Source organism: Sipha flava, unplaced genomic scaffold (genome assembly GCF_003268045.1).
Source record: "Sipha flava isolate LNK unplaced genomic scaffold, YSA_version1 78_pilon_pilon, whole genome shotgun sequence".
NCBI lineage: Eukaryota > Metazoa > Arthropoda > Insecta > Hemiptera > Aphididae > Sipha > Sipha flava.
The window spans coordinates 1,388,168-1,412,626 of NW_020273619.1; the positions used below are offsets into that span (position 1 = coordinate 1,388,168).

At 27.4% G+C, this 24,459-nt stretch overlaps 1 protein-coding gene across 1 annotated transcript; it reads left to right on the forward strand.

The window, feature by feature from the left end:
• Positions 1-3,602: 3,602 nt before the first annotated feature.
• On the forward strand, positions 3,603-22,648 carry LOC112692908. Its single transcript, XM_025567731.1, has 4 exons — positions 3,603-3,847; positions 9,167-10,599; positions 21,668-21,828; positions 22,166-22,648. The coding sequence occupies exons 2-4, from the start codon at positions 9,171-9,173 to the stop codon at positions 22,385-22,387; spliced, it is 1,812 nt and encodes a 603-aa protein (XP_025423516.1). The 5' UTR covers positions 3,603-3,847; positions 9,167-9,170; the 3' UTR covers positions 22,388-22,648.
• Positions 22,649-24,459: the final 1,811 nt, after the last annotated feature.

Here is a 24,459-nt window from a genome sequence, read left to right on the forward strand (position 1 = left end):
TTATTATATCAATTTATAAATGACAAAAACTCACATGAATATTTTAATATCTTTATCTTATTAAAAATAATTTATTTAAGCTAGGTAATATAAGAATATTAATATAATAAAATTTATGATTTATCTAACCTAAAGTTGAATTAGTGTGGTTAAATTTGAATGTGTGTTCATAATAAAGTAAATATTATCAACAATTTTATTTGACGATTTGTCCTTCCATTTTAATATTACATTTTACATAAATATTATATTAACTGGTATAATATAAATATTATTTAATGTAGACTGCTTTAAATTTGTAAAACATAAAACTATAAGTTTGCCTTAGATTATTATTTTAAGTGGATAGCATTATACATATTTATTTTATAAAAGATTATCTAGTTAAATATGACCTCTTCAGCCAGGCCTGCATTAAATTTGATTGTAAAATAAAAAATTTGGGTTTCATAAAATTGCCCGTTATATTCATAATTTGTATTGATTATTTTTATAATTATGTAGAAAATCAGCGTGCTATTGTACGAGTAGTTTCAACTTCTATATTTTTTTGATTCAGTATATAATTTACTATCTACTAAAATATTTCTACTTTTTTCTAAAGAATACTGACCTACTTTTTAAAAATATATTTAGAAGAAATTATACATTTCCATTTTTTATACTTTACAAATATGAACTATAGAAGAATTAGTAAGTATACTTTTTATAGATATTAATATACTTAAAAATATGTAAACATACTTTAATCTATTTTATTTTTTTTAATGGCTATATTTGGTTAATGGTTTCTTATATGGATATTTTTATCTATATATTTTTAATGGACATTTTTAAGTGATAGATTTAAATTCTGATGTACAAAAATATTTTCCTTCAATTGTTAATAATAATCCTTTAATTTGTATGAAATCTCTTTCTTGTATAGTTTTCAATTAGTGCTTGAGATTGAGACTTAACATTTACAACAATATTTTAATGTTCTGATACAAAAATTAATACAATATTATAATAATAATACAATATTTATTGTTCATTGAAATAAAAAATAACTGAATTATAACAAATTTTTAAGCATGTATGTATACTATCTAACTATGTATGTATACATGTATAATAAGTTTATTTATGTATCAAAAAAAAAAAAAAAAAAAATCTATTTTAAGATCATTTTAACCAGTGGCTTACCCTCGAAGAAGAAATATTTAAAATATTACTTACAGAAACCACGTAAGTGTTGTATTTTATTTTGAAATAAAAAAATATTTTATATCATCTTAAAGAAAATGTTGTTAGGACTAAGATTAGAAACTAATTATGTTTATTTAAGATTTAATCTAATCATATTAATATTAATTATTGTTTTGTGAAACAATTATTTATCCGAACAAATTAGTATTAAATAGTGACTAATAAATATATTTGGTAAATTTTTTGTTAGTCTGACATTGATATCAATAATATTTCTTTTATTATTTTGAATACTTAATATATTATATTATATTCATTTTTAAAATGTTTTTTTCTTCTTAACCTGAATCAGATTTTGGGAACTGGCTTTTCCCAATGTGCATATCACCTCCTTTAACTCCATACTTACTGACCTAAAATTGCAACCACAATTGATAAGTCTTATAATTTAACCTCTTAAATATTTTTTAATACCTAATGAAATAAAAACCAAGGTAACCTTAGTTTTATTTAACTCAGTTATGGAGGGATTTCATTGAACATTAGATATTTCTTGTATTCGTTTTTTTTAGATTTATTTTTATGTATTTACATAGAGAATGCCATACCATTGCACTCAGGTTGCAATAACATTTATTTCTCAGTAAATACGTTTTTTGAGTTACTGGAACATCACTTGAATAGTTAAATATCATTACAATAAGTCTATACAACATCTTTTCTATTAGCCAGTACCTAATTCATTGAAATACTGTAGGTACCTATACTATAAAACCTAACAAACATTTATGATAAAAAAATATTTATGTCCATTTATTAATAATTAATTGTATTCATTATTTAATCATTTTTGTTTAGGCGTTCACTACGTTTCGTTTAAATATAATCTTAGCTATTTCCATGTTTAATAATCATTGAACATTTTAATTTTTGAAATAAAATGTAATCAAACCTCATTTTTTTTAAAAAAAAAGAGATATTAATACTTTAATTTTGATTTAATGGCTATGAAATTAATATAATTATCTACTAAAGAATTCGTCCATTCAATAAAAAAAACCAATGAGACTCCAAAGTCAGGTGAGAAATCGGTATAAATAAATTATATTGTTATGTTGGACTTTTAAACTTATAACTAATGTTAAATGTCTATCAAAAAACGATTCTACGTGAAAGAGGAGAATCAGTTTATATGCCTAAAGATGGTAAGTATAACATACTATTAGAACTAAATAGCTTTATAAGGTAGGTTGAACATTTTAGGTTCTAACCTTTCAGAAAAAAACAAAAGTTAATGGCATAAAGAAGTTTTTATTATGTTATCGAACTAAAACCAACTTGCGAAAAATCAAAAATTTCAAGTACAAATGTCATTAAAATATTTCAAAAATTATGAAACTTAAAATGTTAATATTAGTACCTAGCAAATGTTTTGATTAGCGACGATTAATATTTATTTACTAACAACCTATAATAACTGATATTTTATATCTAATCGAAATTAAAATAGGTACCCGATTTCGTCAAAATTTAATTTTCTTTCAGTTATTTTTTTTCGCAACATTCTGGAAAACTCGATTACAAAGAACATTTTATAAAAATATTGTATCTAACTTTCAAGGCTTAAGTAGAAAATTGCATAAATTTATAACCACAACAATTTGGTTGATTTTTGTGATTTTTGTTGAGTTTTGTCAAAATTAAATACAATACAATGTGTTATCATGGTGAAACCATTACTTACGTACCTAGTTTCACTTAAAATCTAAAATTAGTCAGATATTCAGCTACGTTTACGGATCACAACTTTTAATAAAAATACAATTCTTTGGTATTTTTAAATTTTTTTTTATGAGTTATCGGGTTATTCAGGTTAGGTAGATCGGGATGTCCAGTTTCATCCAGTCTCACTGGTAAATGCAACGAGTCAAAAATCTTTATACACCGATATTTCTTTCAATTTGGTCCACATAAATTTGTTATCTACCGAGTAATGGATGCAAGCTATATATATACATAGCAATGCATTTTTTTTATTTTAATGAAATATGACACATTGGAACGTTAAACATAATCTCTGGATTTATTAGTTAGTTTATTACATCCACCATAATGACAATAATATACTGATAAGTGAAAACGAAATATGTTAAAACCAATATTTCCCGATTGTGTATTGCGATTTCGATTAATTTGTATTTAGTTTTCGTCCGACTGATTTCTTTATGTCTTTCTAGTTTTCTATACGAGTCGTCGAAAATGCACAACAAATCGTCGTATTGAGTTTCTAAATAGGTTCTATTTTGGTATATTCTGTCCATAACACCGAGCAAAAGGGAAATACTATCAGCGGGACCGGTTTATTTTAAATCACTTGACCAGTTTTGCGGAATCAGACCAGTAGCTGTAGATAAACTGGTCACTGATGTCGTCGGTGTGAATCAGAGAACTTTACGATTGCAGTATTTCGATGTACTCGCTTTTGGCGTGAAGCAGAATTGCGTTGTGGAATAACATTCGTGATTTTCGTATATATTTTCATTTTTCTATTCATCATTTATAATTTTTATTGAATAGTAATAAATTGAACAAATTACATTTTTAACAAGTATTTAATAATCGTTTTTACATTGTACTGCGTGGTGAAAATAATAAGGTAAATATTATTATATTCTAATGATTGAAGATAGATGACGGATACTCAACATATTATTTTTTTCATGTGTTCATATATTAATTTTTTTTTTTAATCCATTTATCGTACTATCATTTATTATTTATCATTATTACATATTTTTTAAATTTCTTAATTTGAGTTTTTTATTTAGTTAAAAATAACCGGCCATTCGAGTGTAGTTTGAAATGTAATTATACATAAAAATAAGAGTAAAATGTCTGCGATATTAGTAGATTATTCGATTGTTCCGATAATCATGAGACTAATCAGTAAGATAAATTATATATCAAACATAAAAACATTTAAAAAAGACATTTCTTAGGTAAAAATCTTTAAAAATAAGATAGAATCACTTTAAATCCTAGTTTCCCATAGACACCACAATATTCTATTTACTTAATACACAAAAATATTTATTTTTTTTTAAAAAATAAGTACCTACTATGGAAGAATCAAAATTTTTCCTATTTTTCTCTTCATTTTTTCGTCAATATGGAAAAAATTATTGAAAAAATGAAAATGTGTTTTGATTAAAATACAATTTGAGTTTAATATTTTTACCTGCGTTTTTCCTGATTAGAAGAAACTGTTTTGATCACAAAAAAAGAAATTAATAAATATTTTGAATGTTTTTCCTTTTTTTTTAACGCAATATTAAGCATAAGCATTTAAAACAAATATATACATACAATATTTTTTAGCTAATACACTTAAAATATAAATAATTTTTAAACATGTTGGTACAATTCGTGTATTTTAAAAGCATTTATTTAAGAATTTTCGTTAGTATTTTATAAGAGAAAGTTATATTTTTTTGTTTTCTGATGAAAATAAAATTAGGTTCAGAATGCTTTTACATGGGGCTTACAAATTATTTTAATGAGTAATGAAAATAAAATACGAGAAAATAAATTAAACCGAATATGTATGTGATATATGATTCATAAAGATGTGGTTTTTTTTTTTTTTTTTTAATCAAAAAGTGTAACAGAAAAAATGGTATTGCTTTATATACAATGAATAAATAAAAATGGATAGATTTAGAATTACATACTTTGCACTTAGCACCGTTTTAATCAAATATATCTACTAGAGCATTATTTTTATAATTATGAACAATGGGAAAGTAATTTGTTTTCAAAAATAAAAATAAATCAAAAAAAAGTATAAGGACTTAAGAGATAAGTTACAACAATGAAACTGCATGTTATATGTGTTACACAGTGATAAAGCTGCTAGAAGGCTAGAAAATCAAATAGAGAATACTGTATACTGTATATTAGTAACCATACACTTCTCTTTTGAAGACTACTATTTAGAGCCAGGGTGACCAATTTTTTAAGATTTATGATCGACTTCTGAGTTTTTCTAGGTCGTCATGACCAATCAAAAAAATAAAAAATATATTTTATATACATGTATGTTACATTTCCTTTATTATATTTAAAATATCAATAAGTAATAATAACTTTAATTTTACAATTTTAATATATAATTATCAATTTATACGAAGCGATAAATACCGTTATTTAATACTGAATACCTATACATTAGATTATGTACAATATTCAGTAAAACCTGTCTTATTCAGAGACTTGATATGACGAAATCCTGTTTTATGCGGAAGTTTATTATGGTCCAGGCAGATTTTTATAATTATTTTATTATTAATTTAGGATTAAACCCTTTATAAAACGGAACTTCCCTAATGTAAAATGGAAAGCTATTTTTTGGTCCCGTAAATCTTATAAACCTTAATCAAATGAAAAACATATCATAAAATTAACAAAAATATTTTTGGTACCCACATTAATTTTGCTATCCAACAGTTATTCAGGTCAGCGATTAATACGTATCGATGGATAATCACATTTTATTTTAAGTCTATATTAACATTGTTTATAATGTCTCTGAAGTTGTAATTTTTCTGTTGTTTCGTCTCGTTCTACTTGTGCTCAAAATGTCTGTAAAGATTTATTTAAGTTTAAATTAAAAAATGAAAGTTTTAGAAGAATGTGAAAAAGAAATAATGTTAAATGATTAATGAATACTTTTAAATCCAAAATTATAATAAGTGTGGATAAAAGGCAAGTTCTTATGAAATAATTAAATTATTAATTGCAATTTATTAAAGTCGTATGTTTTCATCATAATAGGAAATAAAAAAAGTAAACTAAGTTCAAAGAAAACTGTTAATGATGAAATTAACAAAGCAGTTTGGGATTGGTTTGTTAAAGCAAAGTCTAAGAACATTCCAATTAGTAGTCCAATGCTCCAAGAAAAATCCAAAAACAATATAATTAAATTGAGAAACACTAATTTCAAAAAAAAAAAAAAAGAGGAAAGAATGGTTGGTTGGAATGTTTTAGAAAAAGATATAATAATACATAGAATTAAGTATATGGAGAATATAATGATATCAATACTGATGACGTAAATGAATGGAAATTAAAAATAGGCGAGATAATAAAAAATTATGATCTTGATTGTATTTATAACTATGATCGAATGGGCTTATTTATTTTATTTTTTCGCGCTATTCCTTTAAAAACATTAACATTATAAAGTTTAAACATTAAATTTCAAAAGGAAGAATAACAGTTTTTCTTTGTGGAAACATGGCTAGTGAAATGGAAAAACCTTTAGTAAAAGAAAAGGTAGCTAAGCCTAGATATTTCGAAAATAATTGATGTAAAAAAACTGCCAGTGTCATGGTACTCTAACAAAAAGGCTCGGATGACTGGAAGTATTATGGAAGATTGGTTGATAAAACTAAACAATAAAAGGTTAAAAAAAACATCATTATTTTTTTGAATAATGCGGCTTGTCATCCAAAACTTGATTTGTCAAACATAAAATTTGATAGGATTCTTATCAATACAACTACGGTTACACAGCCTATGAGTCAAGGTATTGTATACTGTGTGCAATTGTATTATTGCCGACTTCTGATGCAATCACTTATTTGTTGTGTCGATAAAATATCAGTGCTATCTGAGTTATCTAAACAATTACAATACTACAAGCTATTCAAAGGTTATGTGCATCTATCAATTAATCAAAACCACAATAAAGTCGTGTTTTGTAAAGTCTGGGTTTGATGAAAACGAAATAGACGATAAGCTACACAATCATGAAGAATATAAAGACCTACACCGGTTATTTAATTTTATGAGTAAATCATATAGCGTTAATCATTTTATAAATTTAGACAAAAATGTATATACGGATAACTTTGACGTGTGTGTTTTAATTTACAATCAATTAACGAATCAATCCAAATCTGAAAATGAAGACAACGAAGGGGAATGAAGAAAATTAATTGAAAATATACAAAGAAGCACTTATTTACATCAATAATGTGGACAAATGTTCGATGAATAAATTTGATAATGAGTTGTTGGAAACGATATCATGGGCAGAAATACATGTTGAAAAATACGTTGTTGAAGAAAGAACCAGAAAAAAAACTTTACCCAAATTTTGGAATTAGTAATTTTATTTTAAAGTGCCTATTTTATTTTATTATATTATTATTATATTAAAACCTACTAAATATGTTTTTTATATTTAAATTTGTCATTATTTTAGAATATTTGATTATTACATTTTATTTAATTATTTACTAAAAATTAAAATTAATTATAGCCTATGAAACTATGATGATGATAGTAATTTATAATTTTTATTGTTTGGCGAAAAATGTTATAACCTTAATCTTGCGGAAAATCATAGTTTTATAATACGGAATTTACTTTTTATTCAGTTGTATGGAAACCTGCCTAAAATGGATATTTTTATTGGTCCCATGCGATTCTGCATAAGACAGGTTTTATTGTACCTACATGGCTATTTGATTTCAGCGAATACTTTTGTTTTTCATAGTTATTTATTACTATACAATATAACTGAATACCGGATATAATTGCGTTAAATATATCTTAAAATTACACTAAAAAGATGCCGAAATTTCAATGAAAATTTATCAAAATTGCAGTATAAATTTATTAAAATTGAAATGAAAAATACATTATAATTAGATACTAGACTCATATCAAATACTAGTATATAATAATTAATTATTTAATTAAATAATATGATGGACATTAACATAATATTTACAAAATATATAATTTTTCTGAATTAAAATTTATAATTATATACATCTCTAAATTGTGTTCTTGAAAATTGTACGGTATGTTACGTAAAATAAGTTTATAAAATGAAAAAATATGTTCAACGTTAACATTTGTTATTGGTGCATATTTAGAAGAATTTAAAAAATTTGGTGTTGCATCAAAATTAACATTTTGATTTTCTGCCATAACATTAGAGTAAATTTTAATAGTTTTATATATTTCATTTATTTCTAAGATATATTTTAATTTATCTTTAACTATACTTTAATTAACTGGGAATATTTATCAAAACATTTTCAGTTTTACTAAATGTGTTTAAATTATTAAGTAATTGGCTATTTGATCCTTCTAAACTTGTGAGTTTTGTGAATAAGATAAAAATAATTTTAAAAATGCTAAACTACATTTAATTACATGTAAAAATTTACGTCGTAATTATATTTTTATTGTAAAATGACTTTAAAAATAATAATTTGTATATTTTATCTCGTTAAGTATACAAAAATTGCAATAATTGCAAAAAGTTGCATTGTTAAATAAAATAGGAATACTTAAATTAATCCGATTCGTATATATATTTGATCAGATTTGATTTACCTGGTTATTAATGGTATTAATAAAAATTTGCAATATCTATTAAATCCCGTCTTCAATTATAACCATTTATATATATGCTTTATTAATTATTATTATTTTAATTTTTATATTTGTGGGTTGAACAAAGATATAAAAATGGACAGAAAATAAATAAATATTTAAATTTTTTTCTGAAGAATTCGAAAAAAAAGTGAAAGGGCAGTCAATCTTGTACGGCACAGCCTGGTCCAGAGTACCTAGTGTTTAAAAGTGTTTTAATCCATATGAGATTCAGATGCTGGATATAAAAAAGAAAATGTTCAATTGAATAATTATTTCAATGAAATCGTTGCTATTCTAGAGTTAAGACGAAAAAAATACGAAATATTTTATGTGCATATATATATTGCTTGGCACAAGTTGAATAATTATTAATTAAATAATTAAATAATTAGTAGATTGGTATATCATATTCATGTATTAGAACACACATTTTTTATACATAAATTGCGATTCGGCAAAAATATAAAGAAACATTGTTAAATGTTCGTAACCCGTTATTGATCAATCGATATTTTTTCAGTACGATGAAGTTGTTGATCGTCGCAGTAGCGAGCTTGGCGATCGTTCATTGCGCCACGGAGAACCGTAGGACCGATGAGTCGCAGCAATACAAAACGCAGAACCACCGACCGTTGACGAACAATACCAACAAGTCGTCGAAGTATTCGGCGCGGTTCTACGGCACGAACGTGGCCGACGTCAAGGATTCCGCGGCCAAGGTGACCGAAGTGCCGACGCTGCAGGACGCGGTGCGCGTGTTCGTCACGTCGGCGAGCGGATACAAAAAGAAACAGGATAACCACCAGCCGGCCGTGACGAGCGCCAGGGCGAGAAAACCGTCGAACTCGACGGAGGCACAGCAACAGCAACAGCCGCGCTTGCTGTTGTACGCCACGACCACCCAGCCGACGGTGGCGGCTGGTGCGCCGGGTACGACCGCGTCCACGAACCCTGCCAAGGTGAACGCGAGCGCCGCGTCCAAACCGTTCACCACCGTGCTGGTCCCGAAGCAGATGTTGGACGCGAACCTGGTCCAACGCGATTACGTGCGCGGCGACACGTCGTTCCGGCCGATGGCGTCGCCGGCATTAGCGTACAAACCGAACATCGACGCCAACACTATAGAGAACAGACGGATGTCGAACGTGGCCGGCGTCCAGTCGAACGCGGCCGGCGCCAAGTCAGTCGCACACGGGTTCGCCGCGAGGCCGGTCACGTACAAAGTGGAAGAGTTCGTCGGCGGAAACGATCAGCCGACGGTCGTTCCCGATGGCGGTCACGGTTTCAGCAAAAAGCAGGACAGATATGATCTGAATTACGTGACCGCCGATCGATCCAACCAAAAATACTCGATGTTCAGTCCATCGAAACAAGAAGCGTCGGCCAAGTACGATCGTTTAAATTACGACGTTCAGAGTTACGAAGTCCCGAGTTACGACACCCCGAAACGCGACGTTCCGAAACAGGGTTCGAAGTATGGATATACGGCACCGGAAACGGTAAAGTATGAACAACCATTCCACAAAAATACTCATTCCGCTGAAAAGTTCCGCGAGTTCTATCCGGCTATCGAATTACCGCCAAAGGACCTGATGTCTTATTCGTCGTACAACACGGCTGGGAAATCGAACGGGCGACCGACGCAAATCGAAATCGTCGGACCGTCGCTTGATTTGGAAACGGCACTGGGAAAGTATAAAGAGTTTAGTAGCCCGCCCACTCGGTTTGCGTCTATGAACTCGGAAACGGAATCAAATGGTCCAGAATTTGGGTCCGGTGATGTAAACCCAAAACACGTGTTGAAATCCATTTTACGGGATATGCTCAAGTCAAAACAACAAAGCGAGATCAAGTCTGGTTCGTCTACTACCATGGACGAATTCATAGACTCGTATTTCAAAACCCATCGGCCTAACGTTGATTTCAGCTTAGACAATTATGATATAGAAACGGGTGAGTCAGTTATTTATCTAATACATAATAGTCATACAACACGTCATGTTAAAATTGTATTGATAGCGTTTGATTTTTGGGGATTTTTATAAAAATGTTAACACTAAGAGATAATACATATAATATTTATTTCACGAGTTTATTATGGTAAAACGTATAGTTGGTTTTATATTAGGTAAAAATAAATAATATTCGTGACAAATTATTATTAATCAACAAATATTTTGAGATAATATACATTATAAAATGTTCGAAGTGTATTATAAATATAAATAATGAAGCTGTTGGCATTAGAATGTAAATGTTTGGTCTGCCTGGATATAAAATTGCATATTAAAATTGGGGTGGAATAAACCAGAATTTTCAAAGTAAATGACTAATTTGACTGTTAAATTTAATGATGATAATAAAGTTGTTTAATATAATTATAATATGTGTCACATAAAAAGAACCATATTCTTAATATTTCGATAAAATGAAGACGGACTAGGGTCTACATTTTTTTGTCTAATATTAAAAAAAAGTATATTTTTAATGAATTGTCATACATAAATGTAAACTATTTTAAGTATGATTTTTTAAAAATAATTCGTAGACATAGGTTTTAAATTATGGCGTAAAACTATGTATTTAACCAAAAAAACTTTTGCACTTTTCATTATAAATACTTTTAAAGCATTTCTCTGTGAACTCTTAATCCATATTACATTTTTAAATTCCTTTTTTTTTTTTAATTAATTTCATATTTACTATATTTACTATGTATACTGATTGTTAGGTAACAAGTTTATGGTGATTTTATTGGAATATAGGATAATTTATTTTAATTATCTTGGTATAATGCCTTACAAAAATAAGAATTTTTTACAAGAAACACTATAAAACATTTAAATTATTTACCATTGAATCCGTATTCCGCGATGAAGTTTCGTGTTTCTACACAAAAAGCTTTGTGACTATGACGTTACTTCGTTATATTTGAAGTAGCATAATGTTTTACTAATAATAGGTACCTTCCTATTTATCGTTAAATATTATGAACTGAAATATATGCTTACAATGTAAGTCATGTAAGTCTAACATAAATGCTAGATTACTACATTACTATAGATTACTCTATAGATATGTTTACCGAATCGTAGTTCGTAATTTTGTAATCCTCTAGAAAATTATATTTATAAAAATTATTTAATGCGTGGGCTTAACCTAAAAACTTAGATATCGCCATAGAAATATATTCACTTGTATCGTTGCTGGCAGAATATAGAAAGTGAAATTCTTATGGTGGAGGAACAAAATATTTAGTAGATAAAGCAGCGGGATATTTTTTAATGATCTCTCTAGACTGGTGTTATTAAGTGTAATAATACAATCAAAACTGATTTCAATATAGTATTATAGTAAAATACAAATAAATAAATAAATAATAATACTTTGATAAGACTAATTTCATAGCAAAAATTGATTTTTTCACCGATAAAATAATTTATTACAATTGGAACGGGAAAATGTTCTTTCTTGTAAACATTAACTTTGATTTACTAATTAAAACTAAGTTCGTTCACATTAGTGTTTTTAGTTCACTCTAAACAAATAAATTAATTTACTCACATATTTTATTTGTAAAATATACACCTTAACCAATGACCGTTTTATAGAATCTTATACATTCATAGTACATAATTTAATAGTTAATAAAATTGAAATTTTAACTCACGTGAATTACACTGTTACTATATCAATTATACTTGTAGCGATATCGTATGTATACGTCTATAGCTAAAACTAGTTCACCTAATTTTTCGCTTACATTTCTCACACCTGTTTAAAGCGCTTAATGATTATCTCAAGAGACGATTGTCTTAACCCATGGTAATATCGAATAATAGTATGAATATTATTATGCCATTGAATAACAATTATATTAATATAAATCAAAATGTTTAGCTGATACAAGATATTCGGTATGAGGCTATGTTCAAGCCGGATCCGCACGTGTCCAATGTGATATTTTATGATCAGCGGGTTACAGCAATTTCTTCTCCGGTCTTGTAAATAAACCCGTCCGCCCAGACTTGTATATATCGATAAAATATTCTTCTATGTTTTTATACCCAATTATACAGCACATGAACTGTTTGTCGCCATGTCGATATACTATTATGTATTTATACGTGTAATATAAATTCTGAATCGTGTCTATTTTCAGATTTCATTCCTCCCCCTCTTATTCCGTGTTTCGTTGTAAATTAATTAATTTTTAATAAGTTTCCTAGAGAAAGTGACGGTTATTTTCTGTAGAATAATTAGGTACTATACAAGAACGTAAATTTGTTGTATATTGAGGTTTAACTTGGAAACCGTTCAACCATTTGTATTAAGAGTCGCATAGATTTTTTAAAATTATTGCATGTCACGGGTGGTACATAATTTGTTTATTTATCACGGTAAAAAAGAAAGGCTCAATGAATAATTAGTTATTAATTTACATGATACATTAATATAAATCAGTACAGTGTAGGTTCTTATTACATTTCAATCAACTTTCGAATGATTGTAAGGTGGGAAAGATGGTAAATAATACACCACGACGTTATTGGTGTGTAGATTTATTAGAAGGTTAGTGAATAGCAAAATGCAGTTGGTTATGGAGTAAGGAATGGAATGAAAGAAAAAGTTGAAAAATGGAAAGTTATAGTGACGAATTTATCTTAACGCATAATCGGTATATTACGATCAGATTTCTTTAAATAAATGTTATTTTTAACAAAAGAAACTTGTCATGCAAATATTTAACACGAAGATTATATTTTCAAGTTTTTTTAACTGCTTCAATTTAATAAAAATATTTTTAAAAAAATAACCAAACGATAAATTATTCAAATGCAATAATTAAATATAATATTATATATATATATATAATTAAATAATTGTTATCTATGCTCAAATTTGAAAACGAACAGTAGGTCAGTGTTGCTTATTTTGAATAATCACAATACTTTAAGCTGACCAATGAATAAAGCAAAACACATACACATACCGATTTCTTGGTTTCTGAACGCAATTTATAAGTCTAAAAGTACAACCAATAAGCAATTAATATTTCAATGAGGTCGAACTCAATATTGAAATAATTTACTCAATAAACATGGCTACCTGTTTTATCATTTATATGAATTACCTCTAAGAATAAACTTAATAAAAGGGATCAGTCCGATGTACTGTCTATTGTTTTATTTTCATACCGCGGACACTTTGTACGTCGAAATTAAATCACGATTATCGATCGCGGATACTTGTACGATCAAAATGTATCTATAATTATTTATATATATTTTACAATGTAGGTATAATGTTAGGTTAAGAATAATGTTTGGTTACAAACAATTATTATTGATTTTGATTGGGTGTTATTAATGCTATTAACATCGTTTTTAATAATATTAAAATTCAGAGCTGTTTTTTCCATTTATATCAGTCCGAATGGCGACAAATACAAATTTTAGGATTATCAAGGAGTTACAAAGATAATGAACAAATTTCAAAAGAGTGTAGAATGTTAACATTTTTGGCGATTTTATCAATTAAGGAAATATCGAATTAAATAGTCAATATGTATAAAACTTTTTCACAAGAGTTTATTCCACTAATTTCTTATTTTGATTCTTCATATATTAGTGGAAAGAATGGCATACCTCTTAGATACACCCTTGAAATTTGGAATGTCAGGTATCAAACATTGAATGATTCACATAGGACCAATAATTTTAACGAGTAATGGAATAGTTCATTTAATAAATTAGTAGGATCAGCCAATCCAAGTTTTTGGACCGTTTTAAGATCATTGAAATTAGATGAATGTGCTACATACATGAAAAAGAATAAATTAAAAACAAACAATAATATGAAGAAACGAATTTATGAAAAGTGAATTCAGCACGAAAACAAAATGATTACCAATCAAGAATTTTTGAAAAATATATGCTATACTTTTAAGTTTTTTTAATCACCCTAATTTTTATTTTTATAATAATTTTTTTTTATTTAATCAACATAACTTGAATTTTAATTTTTAAATTTTTAAACTTTTTTTATATTATAATTACCTAAGTACTTGTAATAGTACAAAGTGTCCGCCATAAAAATTCTGTCACTACCTGAAATAGTACAAAGTGTCCGCGGTTTTAATTTTTTCGACATGATCGTACAGTGTCCGTCAACTCTAATAAAACGACGCGTGGGTAAGAGCTTAAATCCAAAAGTATAATCTATTTTTATTGTACTCATTTTTATTATTACTTAAGTAATTATTATTACTGATATAAATTATAGATATAATTATTATTCTAAGTGCTGATATATTATTATGGACACGAAATAATAGCACCTGGGCTTAGACGGGCAATTTATGTTTTTTTATGCTTCGAATAACTATTAAATCATTGAGTAATATGTAAAATTAGGGACTTCTAGCATTTGCATACTTTTTTTAATTATTGTTAAATATAGCAGAGTGCGAAATAAATTCGTTTCTCGATGCCATGATATCAGATCTAAAATTTGAATGTGCATATTTTTGCATATTTGATAGATTTTGCAGGAGAGTGCATATTTTAAAATTGTTATGCTTATTTTGCATATTTTGACAATTTTTTTAAATTTAAAATAAAAAACTATAGTTATATAAAACTATATATACATATTTCAAATGATCGAAAAAAAATGTACTTCCAGTAATATGCTATCTGCAAACTACCTCACATATCTCGTTATAATTTTTATGTTAGTATAAATAATACTATAAACCCGTATCGATCGTATGGGGTAAAACACGATTGCGAATGTTACACCTTTTTTATAACACGATTGCGAACTGTTTCTTAGGCTACGTTGCCAAGTTTATAATTTCAAAATATGTTTTATTTTGTTTGGGAATTCAATTAAAAATATTTTTTTTTTTTTTTAAGTAAAAACTATACTATATATTATGAATAATAAAATGTTACATTGTTACATTATAACTACGTTACAAACTGAAATAAAATGATAAAAATAATAGATAATGTAAAATAAATTGAAAAAAGTAAAGTTTTAAATAATAATAATGTTTAAAATAATTTTTCTACATTTTTTTTTTTATTTAAATTTTTTCCTTGGTAGGAATCTCCAGTTTTTTGTAAATATAAAACTAGATATTTATGGATTTTATAATCATTGTAATTTCTTATTGTTGATTCATTCATAGATTTATCTTTTTTGGCCATAGGATTATGAAAATTGTTTTTAATAGAATTTATTATTGTCAAAGTTTGTGCCAATATAGATTTACCTACTATAGATAAATAGTATATTAGTAACCCACCTATCTTATCGTCCGGCGTAATAGCAGAAAACCATTTATATAAATATAAATATAATTGACAGTTCAATGAATCTGGCAATGCCGCACGAAAAACGGCAGGTAAAAACGTTCGCAATCGTTTAGTACCCGATCGTATCTGGATATCGACCTGTTGTCGATAAAGATAATAGTTGATATAGAATAATAGATTATTTATTTAGTGTTCAGTTCAGTCGATTATTATCCGTCATTATTTTTGTGTCTTGTAACCACGCAACGTCGAATCATATATAAAACGTCGTACGTATTTTGGAACATTGTGTAATGTGTACAACAGTCTACGAGTAGCCGACTACAAAGTTTTATTTTGGAGTTCAAAGATATATTTACATACGATGGACACGTTTTATTTTGTGTACTATGTGGTCATTTTTTTTTTAATACATATAAATGCATAAATGCTTATTATAATACATATTTTAATGATTTTAGAAACATATTTGCATGCATATTTGTGTATTTTTTAGAGCTATAAGTCCCTAACCCTAGTAATATGTAATGGATAAATGTGTATTAAATTAGTCCTCTTTTACTAGGTATAAATATTTTGTTTCCTTCTTTAATTAAGAATATTTAATATTACAATAAATATTTAATTCAATTACATGGTAATTACTAGTTAGTGATCAATTAAATCTAAAATAGTTGTTTCTGTAATTTGCAATAATGATTAGATACTATTTTACTATGTACAGATTGAGTATTGAAACTATAGTGTACACTCCTTAGTATCATTCGTTTTTAAAAATAACTTACATAGGTTGATATAAAATTGAACACGCAGTAGAATATGTATAAAACGGATATAATCGTATAGGTACAATTTCAGAAGTAATATTTTATAAATGTAATTGCTTTTAAAACACAGTATATCGTAATAATTGGTATAAGTATTGTAAATTTATAAAGATATTTAAATATAACTTTTGAAATTATACGCAAGGCCGGCGTTATGCAATTTTGTCAGGGGGGGGGGGGGGTTAGATCAAGTATTGCCGACTGAAATCTAATTTATGCCGACTCATAATTTCTAAAAAAAAAAACTACCTGAAATATAAAAATTCCTGGTTTTGCTGTGTTAAGGTGAAGTAAAATAGTTAAAACAAAAATAAAATATAGAACTAAAAAATTTTAAACCATTTTATGCATAGTTAAAATATTTGTTACTTGTATTTCATACAGATGTAAAGACAAGGCTGTCGGAATTATTTTAAGATCTAAAAAATAAGTCGTGTACGAATATAAATCAATCAGTGTTTGTCAATACCTCAAAAAATTAAGTAAATAATAAGAATTTTTTTAATTTAGTAGACGACAGATGGCAGTACCCATCATATTTAACAAAAAATATTACGAGATTACCTGAAGTATAAAATATAAATATTGTATTTCACTTTTATTTATTATGTGTTATAAACAAATTTAATAATTAATATTTTGTAAAAAAAACGTTTATTACACTGCCATGTTACACGTGTAATTACTTATTAATTAATTAACTTATTATAAATTGAAAATTTAAAAGCTAATAAAATAAAAAAAATATTCATAACAATTAAATAGTCATAAATAATTGAGTAAAATATAAATAATCATACATATTATTAACTCATAAAAAAATATATATATATATAAACCTATTTAAAATACCTACTTCCTACAAAATGTATACAATTATACGGCGTTCTTTTAAAGTTGCCCAAATTTTTTATCTTTGTACTCATGTTTATACTGTCGAGCATATCTTTAGTAGTGTTGAGTATAAGTAAGTTGTTCAAACGCAGGCATGGTTGTTCTTAAATGATTTTTATCAACTTAAGAACACAATACCCTTTCGTTAGACGCAGCAGAAACTGGTGATGTGAATGCAAGTCTACATAAATAATTAGCTGTTAGTATAACAGCTTTTAGTTTATTACTTATATCTATAATTTCATTCAGTGTTTTACAATCATCTGTTTTTTGTCTCAATATATTAACTTCACACAAACTTCCATCATAATCGCTTACTTTTGACATATCAGAACTAGGAGGAAATAACGTAAAAGCGTTTTTTATATCTTCAGTTATATATTATAGCAGGAATGGGCAACTGGCGGCCCGCGTACCTTTTTTATCTGGCCCACGCTATATTTTCAAATTACTTCATATAATTTTAGCGCTTATCTGTATTTTATTTTATTTTATAACATTTTTCGATAAAATGTGGATATAAATTCTTATATAGTTTTAAACCGAAACTAAATTTTAGTAATATTTGTTTGAATATAATATTTGTTGAAAATAAATTAATACATTTTCCGTGTTGTGAAGTTATAAAACAAGAATTTGATAATGAATTTAAATTTGAACATTGCATTACCCACATTGACGAATTAATTGTAGAGTTCAAAAGACGATTTGAAGAAGTTGAACTTATGCGTCCTCAAATAAATTATATTTATTTATTAATAATCCTATGTCAGTTGAAATTGAAAAGCAAGATCCTTCACTTCAATTAGAATTATGTGAATTACAAACAGATCCGTTTTAATCTGCAAAAGAGATTGATGTGTCATTTTGGAAAACATTATCAGTTGAAAAATATCCAATTCTAAGAGATTTCGCATTAAAAATGTTTTCTATGTTTGGAACCACATACATATGCGAATGTACATTTTCGAACTTGAAACATATTAAATCGAAGGAAAGAAATCGTTTAACAGATGAAACCTTGGGACATTTACTAAGAGTTTCAACTACAGAAATAGAAGTGGATTTTACTAAATTGTCTATTGAAAAACCTCATCCTCAAGTATCACATTAAATAATAATTATAAATATAAATAAATAAAGATAAAAAAGAAATATTAGTAAATTTGAAGGACCTTTTTTTTTTTGCTTTCTCCTATGCAGTGCGGCCCGCTAGTTACTTTGAGTTGCCTATCCCTGTATTATAGTATTATAATACGGGTCCATATTCCTTAGCCGACAATATCAGTCGGCAGTATTTTTTAGATTTCTAAATCGGTAAATTCTCAACTGCCGACTGCCGGGACCCGTTCCTATATTAAATATATATATATATATATTTTTTTCAAAAAGTATAATTTCCAACGGACAACAGCTCCCTGAAATTGCCGACTGATAATTACAAAACATTCAATAGGAGGGGGGGGGGGGGTGACGACCCACCATACCATGTTTCTTCTGTCATATATTTTTAAATTCATATATTTATAATTTATCACTTTATCAATACTTTTTCGTCGACGTTTCTATTTCATCTACTCGTAATATTTGATCAAATATTGTTTGATTGATTAATTGTTCGCAGACGCATATTTTTCCTAAAAGTACGTTTCGAGGGTGGCTGATTAGATTAATTTTATTTATAAAAAGTAAACACGTTGTCTACACCGAAAAATTTCCGATAGTACGTCAATGATTCCATTAACGACACTAACAAATTTCATCGCATTGACTTCTGTCAATCGATGTTTGTTAATAATAATATTTTAGTCATTAAGTCATAGGCGGAAATCGTAGGGGGGCTTGAGGGAACTAAGCCCCCCGAAAATGCGAAGTACAGGTCTTAGCCCCCTAGCCCTAAAAATTGTTAAGTGACTAAAAATACAATAATTATTATAATTGTAAAATGCATTTTTAATAACTGAATTAAAAAAAAATATTTCTGTGATAATAATTAAATCAAATTCGTAAGATTTTACAAACTTATTATTATGACTTGGAACGATCATAATTAATTAATATTAATAATATGTAATAATACCTGCATTGGTTGTTTAATTTAATTAATTAATAATTTCTGTTTAGAATACCTACTCCAAAAATGTTTAAGATAAGGCACCTAATTGTTTTTTTGGTTAAATTGTTGAGTATGTCAAATTGTCAAACTTTGTAAATTGTTTTGTTGAAATAAATAATTGCGAACAGGGGTACCTATAGGTGTAATAAGCAAATAATTCTCAGCCCCCCCCACTAATTTCACCAAATTTCCGCTTATTCATTAAGTATTATGTAGTTCTGCCGCCTGTGTATGTGTGACTATTCGTGATCTGTGTCAATGCTTCGTCTTTTCATACTATTTTAAAATTAAAATACTGAAAGATAAACAATTTTTGAAAAGTCTGTTAAAGATTTATTTAGTTGAATTTAGTGTTGATGTGTTTTCCACTGACGGTAAAGTCATGTACTGTAATTATTGTGATGTTAAAATAGAATAAAAAAACGATTTAAGGTAATGTAAAATTTAAATGATTTATATGATATTATATAATTATTTTTTAAATAAATTACTTAAAAAAAAATATAAGAACATATTTATAGTGCATATTATAAAATTTATCAGTACATAAGCGCTTGTATATTTAGTGCTTTTTTAGAGCTAAAAGTCCTCTGGCTTATTAACGAGTATATGATATGAAAAATATTAGTTTTAACATATTTAGGAAAAGTTTTAATAAATATGATATTGGAAGTAAAATTAGAGCTGAGCTGAATAGTTTTCCAAACATTCCACATGATTATTGATTGACATTTAATATAGTTTTTATTTAATCGTTTATCGCACAGAGAAAGTAGGTTGGTAAAATATCTATTAATTTATAATTAAAGTTAATAGAGTTATTGACTGCCTCGGTATTTATAATATTTATCTATACGTACGTGCGGATTCTCTGTATGGGAATTTTAAAAATGTCTTTTAGTCTAACGAGTCCATATATACATTGAACTTATACATTTTATTTATTGGTGACCTATTTTTATACAACTAACTTATTGTTAATATTACCAGTGTGTTTAAAACATAATTGTTAAGTTCAATGAAAATGTCAAATAAAAAATTATTCATTTACTTAATTACGTGTACAACGAAACACGAATTAAAATTAACTGCATTTTTAGACTCATGAACAGTGGGTTATTAAAGAATCTTATAAGTGATCTATTTCTATTTTATAATAATTTTGAAAAATGCGTATAGTTTAATATATCTGTCAAATTTGATGTCAAGCACATCATATAATATATTCATTATAATTCGTAAATATATAAAATTATAATTTTGTGTGTTGTGAGTTTTATTAATACTGAAGGCATAATATAATGATTATAAAATATATTTCATAAATATGTATATAAAATATATCAATATAAATTATAGATTATATGATTTAACGTTTTTAAATGATATATTCATTCCGATAAGCTTATAGTAAATATTATGAGTTATGAAGTTATTGATTTAATTAAAAAATAATTTTGAGAGGAGGTTTCAAGATGCGTTATTATCCCCATTCAATAATATAATTAATTCGTTTCAAATTTTAAATTTAACTCTTTCATTAAAAAACAATTTATAATTACTATAAGATATTTGATCTATAAAATAACTGAAAAAATATACATATGTATATATATAATTTATAATGTATTGTGAGTATTGTGTATAATCGATCATAATTGTATTTTGGTAGAAATGATAGTCAAACATTAAAAATTAGAGGGACCGAAACGTTTTGAAAAAAAAAATTACTTAAATTATATAGATTTTATTTGATTAGTTGACTTAGAAGTTTTTAAAGATTTAGGTAGTTTGATCAAATTATTAAATCTGAAAAATGTGTATTATTAACTGATGTATTTTTTTTTAATTTTGTATAGACATGAGTTGTAACTTGAGGTCGACCAAGCACATTACCGATGGACAGTGTATGACCTCCAAACCCATAGTAGAAGCAGTGTGCGCTGATCGTTGTCTGGTGTTGGCTTCATCTCAGCCATTCAGCAATACAAGACAACGAATTCCATCGTCTAACCAACAAGTATTTCTTATTTTTACCTAAATATATATGTTATTTATGTGAGTTTAAATATAAATCATACGAGGGGAGACTTTCGCTGCAGACTCATTTGTAAAAATTATGCGGACCAATTCTGCAAAAATTTGAACTTCGTAGTAGTGTGTAGTGAAATATTATACTCTTAAGGAATTTAGTAAAATATGAGTGCAGGGGCAGCGTAGATTCAGTGGGTCAGTTTTGTCTTAATTTTGACCCCCCTCCTCCTCTATTCATATGAAACGTATAAGTTCTAGTTACTTAAACGATTCATTTTTGTTTGATCGTAATAACATTAAATAACGTGCACCTTTCGTTGCAGGTGGAAGCTTTGCACTGCGTCGACGGCGACGTGAAGCTGAAACGTGTGCAGCTCCTTTGCCGGGATGGTAACAAGGTGAACAACGTCGTCAAAGTGGTAACCAACTGCCGGTGTACGTTGCATCAAATCCAACCGCAAATGAGGAGCAATGCTTCTCCAATCAGGCAGATGGCTACTGTCGATCCGGAAATCATGCAGATCGCTGCCGCCGGTAAATTCTGATTCCAGTCGTGACGCCGAAATTTATATATTATTTTATAACTGTTCTTGTTATTATTTATTATTATTATTATTATTATTATTATTATTATTTATTATTTATGATAACGTTTGTTCTATCAATATAAATACTGTGCGTGTACTTTAATAACCACCAAGTTCCTGTTTGAAAAACGAATTTACCGTTGTCTCCGCAGCATTCTTGTAAAAATACTTGACAATTTTTTTGTTTAAATACAGGTGAAATGCTATCGTTTTTAATAATAATATTTTTTTAAACTCTCGTAGAAAAAAATGTATGGGCACATCACATACAAGTGTGCTCGACGTAGTTATATTTAAGCGTTAAGCACTCAAAAACTTTCTATGCTTTTCTTTTGTACCTGTAGAAAATAATCGGAAAAAAATATTTTACTGCCATGAAGTTTACATTAATTGTTTGATAGTATATAGCTTATTAAGAAATTAACTAGGTTTAATTTTCTTAAAACCTCATCAATATTTATGAACATTTGAATAACGAATGTATATTTAAAAATTACAATTTTTTTAATTTTAAATAAGCACTTATAAGTGATGTACCCATAGTTATTAAAACTAATTTCGAATATACTCTTAACCATAGTTAATTAATAATTATTTAAGCATATAGGTTACTTAAATACCTCGTCGAATAGCTGTATTAATGTAATAATGTGTATCTGATATACTTGATCGATTTCGATTGAATTATTTCGTGTCCCTAACACACGCGTTGTTATGCTTATGTAATACCTAAATTATTTCCCAAACTGCAGTATCAGATAGGCATAACCGTAACACGTAGTTGTATCCTAGCTAGTGGCGTATATAGAGGGGGGGCCAGGCCCGGACTCATAGTGACATTTTAGATTCAATTAAAAAATTTTACGCATATTGCTAAATTATATAATTATAAATTTATATGATACTAAGGCCCGTATCTATTATTATTGTTGTTGTTCTATGATAGTATGTTGTTTTTGAGGTATAAAATTTACGTTACTGATTGGTACCATGGTCCATGATTGCAATGACCAATTAAAATACGAATTAACTATGAAAGGACACGATAAATAAAGCTGTGTATTTACATCATGTCGGGCCTCGCATTGATGACGTTTCATCGTTACACACCTCTAAATGTTGAAGTATTGTTATTATTTTTATTAAAAAAAATAGAAAAATGAATTTTACATAATATTAAGTCAAAAACATTTGAAGTCTACCTACTATAGAAAAATACTTAATTTATTATGTATCTTATTTAATAATAAATATATATTAATACATTTAAATTTCTATATTCGTATCATTTATATCATAATTAAAACCACTCTGTCTCTAAAAAATGTCTAGTTGTACCTATGGTGGGGATAAATTGGTCCATAGTAAGAATAATTCCTATATACGCCACTGATCCTAGCATACGTTTTTATTAATTTTTCGTTGGCCTGTAATGTGGTTAATGCTTCTACACGGTAGAATGTATGTATGTTGGTCGTATGTTGGAGAATTCCATGACGAAAATCTAATGCTAACCCGTAAATCATAATCGTCAGCTGGGTCGTTACTTGTTATAGTATAAAATCGTGCGGATTAACAAAGCGCGAGACTAATTAGTGATTTTTGAACAGATGGCATCTGTAATACGTTTTGTATTGGAAATTTTAACGCCTATCGTGTTACATTATAAGGTAACTCAAAATGTCTTCTATTCAAACTTGCCTAAAAATAAAGATATCATCGTGTCCCCGACGAATATATTAAACATTACGATAATTAATTGATTATTCAAAAATATTTTTTTTTGTGCGACTTAAACAGTGATGTAAAAATAAATGTGGGTAATTTTTATTTTACGCCTTCTACGTCGCATAGCTTGAGAATCACTGACCTATAGCAGTGGCGTATTTAAACAAGGGTCCAGGCCACCAAAGTATCTAAGTTGTGAGGAGAGAGATGGGGCACAATACCAATACAATTACAAAAAAAAAAAAAATATAAATACAATAAATATTTAATTAATTAAAATTTTTTTTTTTTTTATTGAAAAT

What these genes read in the sequence shown, in the direction of transcription:
- LOC112692908 (XM_025567731.1), top strand. Translation starts at nt 9,171, where the DNA reads ATGAAGTTGTTGATCGTCGCAGTAGCGAGCTTGGCGATCGTTCATTGC. An exon ending in CAATTATGATATAGAAACGG is followed by an intron (nt 10,600 to 21,667) that starts GTGAGTCAGTTA and finishes AATTTTGTATAG; the next exon opens with ACATGAGTTGTAACTTGAGG. An exon ending in TTCCATCGTCTAACCAACAA is followed by an intron (nt 21,829 to 22,165) that starts GTATTTCTTATT and finishes CTTTCGTTGCAG; the next exon opens with GTGGAAGCTTTGCACTGCGT.